Source organism: Balaenoptera musculus, chromosome 11 (assembly GCF_009873245.2).
Source record: "Balaenoptera musculus isolate JJ_BM4_2016_0621 chromosome 11, mBalMus1.pri.v3, whole genome shotgun sequence".
NCBI classification, from domain to species: Eukaryota; Metazoa; Chordata; class Mammalia; order Artiodactyla; family Balaenopteridae; genus Balaenoptera; species Balaenoptera musculus.
The window spans coordinates 103,001,621-103,013,541 of record NC_045795.1 but is presented as its reverse complement, the minus strand read 5'-3'; the positions used below and the strand labels follow the sequence as shown (position 1 = coordinate 103,013,541).

Genomic DNA, 11,921 nt, shown 5'->3' with positions numbered 1-11,921 from the left:
TAAAAATGTTTTATTGGGGCTTCCCTGGTGGCGCAGTGGTTGAGAGTCTGCCTGCTAATGCAGGGGACACGGGTTCGAGCCCTGGTCTGGGAAGATCCCACATGCCACGGAGCAACTGGGCCCGTGAGCCACAACTACTGAGCCTGCGCGTCTGGAGCCTGTGCTCCACAACAAGAGAGGCCGCGATAGTGAGTGGCCCCCACTTGCCACAACTAGAGAAAGCTCTCACACAGAAATGAAGACCCAACACAGCCATAAAAATAAAAAAAATTAAAAAAAATGTTTTATTTTTTGTGTTTATGTATTATTTGTGTGAAAAGCATTATAAACCTATTACAGTACAGTACTACATAGCCCACTGTGTTAGTTGGGTACCTAGGCTAACTTTGTTGGACTTACAAACAAACTGGACTTACGAATGCACTCTCAGAACAGAACTCATTCCTATGTAGGGGACTTACTTTAGAACATCCTCTAACACCATACACAAAAATACACAAAATAAACTCAAAATGGATTAAAGACCTAAATGTAAGGCTGGATACTATGAAACTCTTACAGGAAAACATAGGCAGAACACTCTCTGACATAAATCGCAGCAAGATCTCTTGCAATCCACCTCCTAGAGTAACAGAAATAAAAACAAAAGTAAACAAATGGGACCTAAATAAACTTAAAAGCTTTTGCACAGCAAAGGAAACCATAAACAAAATGAAAAGACAACCCACAGAATGTGAGAAAATATTGGCAAACAAAGCAACCGACAAGGGATTAATCTCCAAAATATACCAGCTCATGCAGTTCAATATCAAAAAACCAAACAACCCCATCAAAAAATGGGCAAATGACCTGGGTAGATATTTCTCCAAAGAAGACATACAGATGGCCAAGAGGCACATGAAAAGATGCTCAACATCGCTAATTATTAGAGAAATGCAAATCAGAACTACAATGAGGTATCACTTCACACCCGTCAGAATGGCCATCATCAAAAAGTAGGAATAATAAATGCTGGAGAGGGTGTGGAGAAAAGGGAACCCTCCTATACTGTTGGTGGGAATGTAAATTGATACAGCCACTATGGAGAACACTATGGAGACTCCTTAAAAAACTAAAAATAGAACTACCATATGACCCAGCAATCCCACTCTTGGGCATATATCTGCAGAAAACTGTGATTTGAAAAGATACATGCACCCCAGTGTTCACTGCAGCACTGTTTACAATAGCCAGAACATGGTAACAACCTAAATGTCCATCGACAGAGGAATGGATAAAGAAGATGTGGTACATATATGCCATGGAATATTGCTCAGACATAAAAAAGAATGAAATAATGCCATCTGCAGCAACATGGATGGACCCAGAGATTATCATACTAAGTAAATCAGACAGAGAAAGACAAATACCATATGATATCACTTACGTGTGAAATCTAAAAAAAAAAAAGATACAAATGAACTTATTTACAAAACACACACACAGACTTAGAAAACAAACTTACGGTTACCAAAGGGGAAACGTGGGGGCAGAGGAGAGATAAATTAAGAGTTTGGGATTAACATATACACACTACTATATATATAATAGATAATCAACAAGGACCTACTGTATAGCACAGGGAACTCTACTCAATATTCTGTAATAACCTATGTGGGAAAAGAATCTGAGAAACGGTGTATATATGTATATGTATAACTGAATCACTTAGCTGTACACCTAAAACTAACACAACATTATAAATCAACTATACTCCAACATAAAATAAAAATTAAATTTAAAAAAAAAAATGAAAAGAAAACCACAGTCCTGCAGCTTGTGGACCCAGCACACCCAGAGCAGGCCAGATCCGCCCTGGGACCAGCTGGGCCCCGGCCCTGCCCACTAGCAGGTCACCGCAAGCTTCAGGACGCCCTGGACCCCAGACCCAACTGTGTCAGGAACCGGCCCCCGCCCACCAGCCATCCAACACCAGCTCTGGGACCCCTGGGCCCTGCAGCCAGACTCCAGGACCCGGCTCCGCCTGCCAGTAGACCGGCACTAACCCCAGGACCTGGCTTCACCCGCCAGCGGGTGGGCAACATCCCAGGGTCTTCTGGACCCCGACTCTGCCCACCAGTGAGCCAGCACTAGCCTGGGGTCCCCTAGGATTCCACAACCCGCCGCCTCGTGACCAGACCCCGCTACCCAGCAGCCAGCGGCACCCACACGAGGCAAGGCCTGGCAACCAGCCAGGCCAGGGGCCGACCAGGCCCACCAGACGCCCCACGTAGTCAGCCCCCTGCCACAGGAGGGCTCACGCAGCCCTCTTGGGGGCACCCCTAGAGCATGTAGCTTGGGTGACGAGAGGAGAGAGCACCGCTGGGACACACAGGACGTCTCCTACAGAGGCCCCCTCTCCAAGGTCGAGAAACGTAACTAACAGACATAAAGTACAAATAGCAACTCAGACGAACCCAGGGGGCAAAGGAACATGTTCCAGACGAAGGAAAAGATAAAGCCCAGAAGAAGAACTAAGTGACATGGAGACGGGCGACCTGCCCGAAGAAGAGTCCAGAGCAGTGATCGTAAGGATGGTCCAAGAACTCGGGAGGAGAACGGTGCCCAGAAAGATTGAGGATTTCAAGCCAGCAACAGCAGAGCATGAAACCCAAGGGGGCCCTTGGAGGTGTGGCCTGGGTGAGGGCACGGGCGCCCACCAAGAAGTGGGGCCCTGTGCCTATAACCCCAGTTCCAGGCTCCAGCCTGGCCCAGAGAGAGCCCTGGTCCCCCAACCCCTCCCTGCCTGGAGAGAGATTTTACCAGGGACCCCTGGAAACCACACAGAGGTCTGACGCGAGGACCCAGCTCCCGCAGCTCAGCTCCGGTGGGACAGGGCTACCGAGGGTCCACAGAACGCGGTCGAGTCAGACGGCAGTGGCTGTGCTGCAGGAGGGGCGGCGGGGGCCGGGGAGTGGGTAGCTCCACACAGGGCGGTGGGAAGGCTCCACAGAGAGGCTGGCGTGTGGCCACGGGCCCAGGGCCTGCAGGCTTGGGAGGGCCGTGGCCGCCTCTGCACGAGATGGGACCACGAGGGCTGGAGTGGGAAGGGCCACCACCTGACTCGTTGAACACCCGCTCTGGTCGCTATGTGGGAAAAGACCAATGGGACACAAGCGGGGAGATGGGGCACCCGGAGGAGGCTGCTGTGGCCACCGGCAGGAGGGGACCGTGACAGCCCTGGGGCCAGTGGGGCCAGAGGGAGATGGTCCGCCTGGACAGACAGGCAGCCGACAGCCTCCGCTTCTGGGTCAGGCGCAGGGGGGACGGGGGGAGGGGTGCAGGCACCCGCCCGAGCTGGGGTCTCCTGCGCTCAGGTAGGCGAGGCAGAGGTGCGGCCACGTGGGGGGAGATCAGAACTTGCTTCTAAATCGTCAGAAGTTATGTGGGACTGCGGAGGAGGGTCAGCCGTGGAGCCCTGAACTGGGGCGGCCCGGCCCCTGGTGGCGGCGGCGGCGGCAGAGTCTGCACGAGAAAGCTGGCGTGCAGTCCGCTCCGCATACTGGGGTGTATCGGGGGACCGGCCCAGACCCCCAGTGCAGCCTCCCAAAGGGCCGCTGGTCTCTCCGCAAGGGACGTTGCAGTCAGATCGCACAGACAGGCAGACGACACCGTCAGAAAACATGTGGTTTATTAGGCTTAGCTGTGGCAGACGTTGGTCCTGTAATAGTTCTAGACTGATACACGGGTCCCCACTAACAGCTTACGTGTAGGGAGATGGCTGAGCTGCAGCAATGACAATAACCAGTAAATTGCTTGGAAAAATCACTGCGATCCTAACAGGGTGATGTCAGCAGTTGGTGAAGGAAAGAGCAGGAGGGTGGGGCCCTGCAGGGGGTTTCCAGAGCATCTTTCAGAGCTCTCATCACAAGCCCCAGGGCCCCCAAGAGCCAAGGGGAAGCTGGGGTCACCACCCCACATCCCGGCAAAGGAACGGACCCTGGCGGGGTTGGGACCTCCAGTGGCTGCGGGGGACATCTTTTCCTAGAGATTTTTTCAGGCATGAAACCACTTCATGTGGCCCAGCACGGCCTCTGAGTTACAGGGCAGCACCGAGTTCACAGGCGTGCTTGGGCCCAGTGTCCCGAGTAATATGTCCGTCCTCCCAGGCATGGTTTGGATAGGCTGCATGTCCAGGGCCCCTCTGTGACCTCTGTCCTCCTGTCACCTCGAGGCCAGGCCATGTGTGACCTCGCTTCCTTTCCAAACCCAGCTCCCCTGCACCATGGCGATGGCATGGCGGTGGCGCTCCAGGTATCGGCACGGAGCCGCCAACATGGAGGGTGACCCCAGTTCAAGACTTGCTCGGTGCAGCAAGGACGGGAGGGCGCTCCCCAGGGGCCTCCAGACGCTGCTACCTGCACCCCTGACTCAGCAGGTGGGCGTGCCCTGTGCCCCCTCCCAGATGAGGAAACAGTCCTGGTTTCAAATAACTTTTTTCTTTTAAATGCAGGCGATTCTTTAACCAGATCTGTAAAGGTGACTGAATATGCCTCTATAAGAGCTTTCAAATAAATAAATTCATGCATCGAAAGATTACTGGTCAAACCACGTGCCTGGTATTTAATCTGGGATATGGCCTTGCCATGGCATGCTTCTGGGGGGGGGGGGGACGGGCTGTGCCCTGCGGGGTGGGACGGCTGGGTGTCTGGGGTTTGTGGGTGGAGTTTCTGCCGTTCCTTAGCCCGAGAGCAGGAACTTTCTCACTGCTGCCCAGCTGGGCAGGTGGGGCCGACCTCTCTTTGCATTTTCTACGTTCTTCTCCTCCAAAGAGAAGCCAGAGAAATAAGATGTGGCGATGAAGCCGCTCTCTGTGGGGACCCAGGTGCCGTTCCCCGGGGATGGGTGCCTCTCCCTCCCAAGGGGCAGGGGCAGCAGGACACACACCAAGGCCCCCGCCAGCTGACCGTCGCTGGGGGTGAGCAGCTCGGGGGCCCTTGGAGGTGGACCCAGAACCAGACCCGGAAGAACCGGGCACACGTGGGGCATCAGCTCCCACCACTGGAGGAGGAGGAGGAGGAGGAGGAGGAGGAGGAGTGGGGAGTCCTAGCCCCCAGCCTCTGCGTCAGGCAGGGAAGCCTTGGGGTGGCGGGACCGCACCTCCCCCAGCGTTCCACGCCCCGGCGGCTCCATCCCCACCACGGCGACATCTGCAGGTGGGGCCTCAAGACCTGACAGCGAGTCCCATTTCAAAGTCAAAGTACCCCCTGGGTGGGTGGTGACCCCGTTTACCTCTGGCGCAATTGAGGGCCAAGGGGTGGGGGGCCGTGGGTTTGGCACCGAGAAAGGCAGCGGGGCTGCTGTGGCCTCAGGCCTGCAGCCGTGGGCAGGGCCACCGCGTGGGGAGCTTCTCCGGCCACCAGAGGTAGCTGTGCAGCCAGCGCCGAGGCTCCCAGGGAGGCTGTGGCCCGGCAGGCGGGAGCTGGGACAGGCCTGTCCTGCACGGGGCTCCTAGGCCCGCCCCCCGGGGCTGTACAGGGGGGTCAGGCACCCACGCCTTCAAGCCCCCTGGCTCCCACCCCCCACCGGCTCTGCTTCAGAACAGACGCTATACACACGAGCCATTCCATCTCCAACACAACCGTCCTCTGAGCCCCAGGTAACACGAGCCAGCGACGAGCAGCTGCCCTGACGTGCCCCGCGGAGGGGAGGGGGCGAGGGTGCCCCTTCCGGGCCAAGCCCCACCTGCCCCACAGCCCACCCCGGGCTCCCGGCGGACAAGGAGCTAACGCGGGTCACGGGTGGACACGTGCTGAGGAAGTGCAGGCATGTTCTGGGCCGCGGCGGCACAAGAGTCTGCCGGGGAAGCGGATGCCGCCCCGCACCCGGCGGCCAGAGGGGGCCCCAGCCGAGGCCGTGAGGGCGGGGCGCGGGGTGGCGGGAGGGGACCCCTCCAGTTATTGCAGTGGGGGTCCTGGGACCCTGCGGAGCGGGAGAGGAGGGGCAGGGCTCTGCGGCCTAAGGCCTTCCAGCACATTCTCTGGGAAGTGTTGTGACCTCCTATTTTTGCATAAAGTGTCCACCACTTAAGGCAGATCCAGTGGCGGACGGCCTGATGTGCGACAAGATTGTCTTTTTTCTTTTTTTTTAGTAAATTGTGCTAGGGATTCCTCCAATTTGTGATTTTTGTTTGTTGGCAAGCCACATCTAAGAAGCCAGCTCCTGCCCTTCCTCTGCCCGCTTCCCCGACTGTGGCCCGACGGCTGGCCAGGGCACTCAGGGCGGGGACCCCGTTCCTGCCGCCGCTGTCCTTTGAGAGACCCACGTGTTTATCTCACGGAAGACGGAGCTGGTCACTTCAGGAAGCTCTTTGTGGAGGACGTGGTAGGCACCTTCGTAAATCTGCAATTAGGAAAGACAGGAAGTCACGGCTACCGTGAGTGACACGGGCGGGCAAGGCGGCCGGGCAGCGGATGGAGAGGACCCTCTCTCCACGCACCCACGCCTGGTCAGCAGGTGGTGCTGCAAACAGCTGCAAAGGTCCCAACATGTTCCCCAGATCCTTTCTTAAACCAGTGCCCCCTCTCCACGCCACTCCCCCTCCAGCCTTGCCCCCCCCTGCGCCTCCTCTCCTCCTTGTGGGACCCCAGCCTGCCCCGGCTGACCCTCACTCCCACCCGCCCACGGCGGTGGTCCTGGCACCAGCTCCACGGCCCTCACGTCGCCGTGGCCGGGGATCACTTTCACTCTCGCAGGATTTGGCTTCTTAGCGTCATTCAAAAGCTGACCAGGGTAACCTTCTAGAAACACCTTCCTCCGTGGTTCCCACAGCTCTCCACCCTCCTGGTCTCCTTCCCGCCTGTTGGTCAAGACTACAGCATGCCGCCCTCCTGAGCTGCAGGCTGGTGCGGCCGAGGCGGGGTCGGGCCTCTTTCCCCCTCTCCCCAGGAGCCCCGGCCAGGCCCCTGGCTGTAAAACCCACCCGTGTGCTGATGACTCAGAATCTGTATCTCCAGCCAGACCTCCCCGAACTCTCCATGTGTATAGCCACCTGCCCACTTGCCATTTCAGCGATTTCTAACAGCTAGCTCCAAGTTTGTTTTTTTTTTAAGCTGTAGTACAAATCATATAACATGCAGTTCACCATCTTAACCACTTTCGAGTGTACGGCTCAGTGGTGTTAAGTATCTCTGCACGCGGTGCAATATTCTCACCCTGCACAACTGAACCCTGTCCCCGTTACAGCGCCCTCCTCCGTGCCCTCCTCCCAGCCCCTGGAAACACCACCCTACTTTTCTTTTTCTTTTTTCGGCTGCACCAGTCGGCTTGCGTGATCTTAGTTCCCTGACCAGGGCCCCAGCAGCGGAAGTGCGGAGTCCTAACCATTGGACCGCCAGGGAAGTCCCTCTACTTTCTATTTCTGTGAGCTCTGACTACTTTGCCTATGTCATGTGCGTGGAATCACGCACTATTTGCCCTTCTGTGACCGGCTCATTTCGCTGAGCACAGCCTCCTCCAGGCTCATCCGTGTGGCAGCAGGTGTCAGAACTTCCCCCTTTTCAAGGTTGGAAAACACCCCCTTGCCTGGACGGACCACCTCCCCTCAGTGGGCACTGGGGCTGCATCCACCTCTTGGCCGCCGTGAACATGGGGTGGAAATCTCTCTTCGAGACCCTGATTTCAATTCTTTTTCTGAATTTCAACTCTCTCTCGGGTGTGCTAACGTGGGACTTGCGGCTGGGACCGTCTCCCGCCGTGATGGGAGCGGCTTTCCTTCCCCTCCTTCCTCCTGCTGTTTGTCCGGGCCTCCCTCTGGCAGGGGTGTTGGGCCAGGGGCTGCCGCTCCTAGCCGCGACGGGGGGGCGCTGGACAGTGCGGACACGTGAGAGCCTTTGTAGCACGGCGCGCTGGGGCAAGCGGTGCAGCGGGCTCGGGGCAGAGAGCTGAGCGCCAGTGCCGGCCCCCACGCAGCAGGTGTGGCACCTGCGGGGAGCAGCCCGCGCTCCCTACAACCTAGCGGGAGGTGGCTCTCGACCGGGGCGTCCACTCGGCCGTGCCCAAGCCGGGGCGGCGCTGTCCAGGGACACGTCTGTTCACGCGCGTGCCCTGGGGCAGCGGTCTGCCCAGCCGACCACGCAGAGCCACCTTCAGGCTCCGCTGCCACTCCGCAGGGACACAGCCGGTGCACCTGCTCTCTCCCCATCCTCCAGCCAGGGGTCTTCCCGGTTCAGCCAGACACTCGGGAACTGCTCCACCCGAAACAGCATTTTCCGTCCTGTCGTGCCTGACACGCCTAACGCTCTCTGAGGAAGACGACCTTTTCTGCCCGGAGGCCAGTTGTGGTTCTTTCCTTGACCGGATGAACGATCAGCTAATGACTCTCGAGCTCCCACGGAATCAACAGACACCTCGTGCTCCTGGGACGTGCCTCCCCGGGGGCCAGGCCAGCCCTAAACCAAGGGTTCGGGCAGGCGCCCTAGAGGAGCGCCACTCTCCCCGCCCCAGGGACGTGGGGCGGCTGCTCACCTTGAGCGTCTTGTCCTGGCTCTTGGCGGACTCCATGAGCAGGTAGGCGCCCCTGCTGTCACACAGGCGGTCGGCAGAGCCCTGCAGCAGCAGGAAGGGCAAGGTCAGCCTGGGCAGCGCCCGCTCCACCCTCGAGACGGCGTTGAGCAGCTGGATGCCGAAGCACACCTTCAGCCCCGCCCGGCAGATGAGGGGGTCCGTGTTGTAGATGGCCACCTGCGGGAGGGGAGACAGGAGCCCGTCGGTCCCTCGCAGCCCCTCCCGCTCGGCTCTGAAGAGCCGACCCCGCCAGTGGGCCCGGGGTGGGGACCCCCGGTCAGCCCGGCCGCGCTGCCCCTGCTTCCAGCCTGCTCTGTGGCCCCCCCTCCACGCCTGTGCCCCGGGACGGTTTCAGCATCAGTCTGTGGGGTTTTTTCACGTGAGCAGCATTGTATGTTCGCTTTGATGATTTCACACAGGGATAGCTCGGAAGATGGTTTGGTGTCAATCTGAGTGGATTCTGTTTTCTCTGTCTGTCCTGACACAGTGTCCCCTGGTTGAAGAGGGTGAGGGGCACCCACGACCGCCGGGTCACAGGGCTGTCTGTGCAGGAATGAGGCCCGGGAAGGGCTTGGGCAGGACACCCCTGCGGGCTTCAGGACGTGGCTCCAGCGGGCTGCCTGCCGGCCTGAGAGGCAGGTCTGCTGTCCCCCTGCGCCTGTGGACGCGGCTGCCCCTCTGCCGGACGTGCACAGCGGCCGGGCCCGCCCTCCTCAGCCATCAGCCTGCCGGGACCTCCTCTGACACCGGCCCCGCCTGCGGCTGAGACTCTGACCATGCCCTTTGTGGGGCTACCCGGGCCCCGTCCCTGGCTTCCTGGCTTCACTCCTCTTGCCCCGAGTGGACAGTAAGTGGCCTGCTTGCTGTGAGCTGAGACGGGACACATGCCCACAGAACTCTGCGGACCAGGTCGGGGCCATGACGCCTCTGCCCTCAGCTCTCTTTCCAAGAGCTGCGTGGTGTCAGGAGGGGTGAGGGGACAGAGGGTCAGCTGCCCACGAGGAGGCTTGAGTGTCCACCGTGTCTCCATCTGACTCTCGGGCGGGGGCTGCGTCTCCCCTGTGACGACCCCCCACAGGCCTCATCCACTTGGAGAGGGACAGGCTGTCCCAGGTCCCCCCACCACCCCGATTCTTCTGGAGCAGGCGAGCCAGACCACTTGGGAAAAGCCACACGAGACGAATGAGCCCCTTCCTGCAGCCGAGACGGCGGGCCTCCCGCGGGGCCGGGCCACCAGTCTGGGGGCCGAGAACACGGGAGTGGCAGGGGCTCCTTCAAGGTCTGCAAGGAGGGCTGCTCGGGAAGAGGCCGCGGGGCCAGAGAGCCCTGGCTGCCGGGTGCCCCTGTGAACGAACGCCCGGGGCCCACGAGGCCACCTCCTTCCTGAGCGGCTTGGCGCCTGCCCTGCTGACCAGCCGTGAAGCCCCCAGGGAGTCGGCTCCGGGTGAACTGCTCTGACAGCCCAGGTGGCTTCCCGCTCTTGGCTCTTTTTCCATGTCTGGAGCACGTCGGCACTGGGTACACAATGGCCCATTCTAGACCTGGGAGGAGCCGCCAGCTGTGTCGGGGAAAGGGCAGGCCCCCGTGCCAGCCACCACCGCACGGGGGCAGAGGGGCTGCCGGGAAGGCAGGGCAGGGACCACCTCCTCTCAGGGAAACAGGCTCAGAAGCCCAAACCCTCCCCTAAGGTAACCAGCCCGGCCCAACCCCAGGGCCTTTGCTTTCTGAGGGCTTAAGACCTAAATCCACCAAAAGTTCTCCTAGTGGGGGAGGGTCGTGTCCTGTCCCCCAGGCAGGAGACGGACAGCGTTCTCCCTCCCAGCCCAGGCCAGGCCCAGAGCACCGGTCAGCAGCCTGAGCCCATTCAAAACCAAAGACCAAACGGTCGGTGCCCGAAGATCACTTACTGTGGGATTCCATCTCCACGACATTCTTAAAAGGACAAATCGGGGGCTTCCCTGGTGGCGCAGTGGTTAAGAATCCACCTGCCAGTGCAGGGGACACGGGTTCGAGCCCTGGTCCGAGAAGATCCCACATGCCGCAGAGCAACTGAGCCCGTGCGCCACTACTGCTGAGGCAGCACTCTAGAGCCCTCAAGCCACAACTACTGAGCCTGTGCACCACAACTACTGAAGCCCGCAAGCCTAGAGCCCGTGCTCTGCAACAAGAGAAGCCACCGCAGTGAGAAGCCCGCGCACCACAACGAAGAGTAGCCCCCGCTCGCCGCAACTAGAGAAAGCCCGTGCGCAGCAACAAAGACCCAACACAGCCAAAAATAAATAAAATAAATAAATTTATATTTTAAAAAAAAGGACAAATCAGAGAAATGGAGACCAGACTAGTGGTCAGGCTTGCCGGCATGGGGCTACATGATGGCAACATGGGGTCTTTGTGGGGACGGCCTGACTCACCCCCGAGGGTATCCTGGTCGCCATAACCCTGTGGTTTTTCAAGATGTCAGCTCTGGGGGAAACTGGGCCAGGCACACAGCCCCTCTGAGTTATTTCTCACAACTGCACGTGAATCAGAGGTCTCAAAGCACAAGTTTATTTAGAAGCACAACAAGGACTCGGTCTCTGGCAATCTCTCTTGCCCCCCTGCCCCCCATTTCTGGAGCACAGCCGCGAACACATCAGCTGGAGGCTGGGGACCCGGGTCCAAGCCAGGGCATCTTTGCTCCAGGTGACCAACCTCTGGGGGTGTGTCCACCGGCTGAAACGAGAAGTCTTTTCTCTTGGCGGGAAACCCTGTGAGGAAGACCACCCAGCCCTGACATTTCCCAGCTGTGTGATGTGGGCAAGGCTCTTCTCTCTGGGATGCAGTTTGCTGATCTGTGAAATGGGGGTGACGGTGGTCATGCCCCGGAGGACGCCGGGCGTCTGGACGGATGTGCACCCTGGGGCCCAGGCTGGGTCTGCCCCACGGCGAGGCTAATGCCGTGCGGCTGCCTGACCCCAGCGCGGGGCAGCGAGGTGGGGCGTCAGGCTCCTCGGCCTGGGCTTCCCATCAAGGAAGGGTCCTCTCCCGAGCCCCAGCCTCTTCTGGCACCTTCCCTGTCCGGGGGTCTGAGGGCTCTCGGCAAGGTTGACTCGACAGCTGGGAACAAGCCAGCTGGGCTGCCTGCCTTTTGAAAAAGCTTTGCCCTGAAGCACAGGAAGCAACCCACAGTTGGGAGCGTTCTTAAACTTCTGGTTGAGCAAAATCTAGGAATCACCCCCCCCTCCCCAGTCAGATCTCTTGACCTCTTTTTTGAAAAGCTGTTCTGGGATGGACTCAAAATTAGAGTTTTAATTAGAACAGTATTAGAAATAACTAGCCCTGAGCCCTCACCTCTATGCCAGGTGCTGTGCTGAGTGCTTTACATGTACTTGCTCCTT

General features: G+C 58.8%; 1 protein-coding gene across 3 annotated transcripts in view; it reads right to left on the bottom strand.

The window, feature by feature from the left end:
* Positions 1-3,653: 3,653 nt before the first annotated feature.
* MGLL (monoglyceride lipase) overlaps positions 3,654-11,921 on the bottom strand; it is a 103,678-nt gene continuing 95,410 nt past the window's right edge. For all 3 annotated transcript variants that reach the window (XM_036868539.1, XM_036868540.1, XM_036868538.1), the window contains exons 7-8: positions 8,506-8,721; positions 3,654-6,381 (exon numbers count right to left, since the gene is read on the bottom strand). In XM_036868539.1, the coding sequence (XP_036724434.1) occupies positions 6,256-6,381; positions 8,506-8,721 (342 nt within the window). In that variant the 3' untranslated portion in view covers positions 3,654-6,255. The remainder of the gene's footprint in view (positions 6,382-8,505; positions 8,722-11,921) is intronic.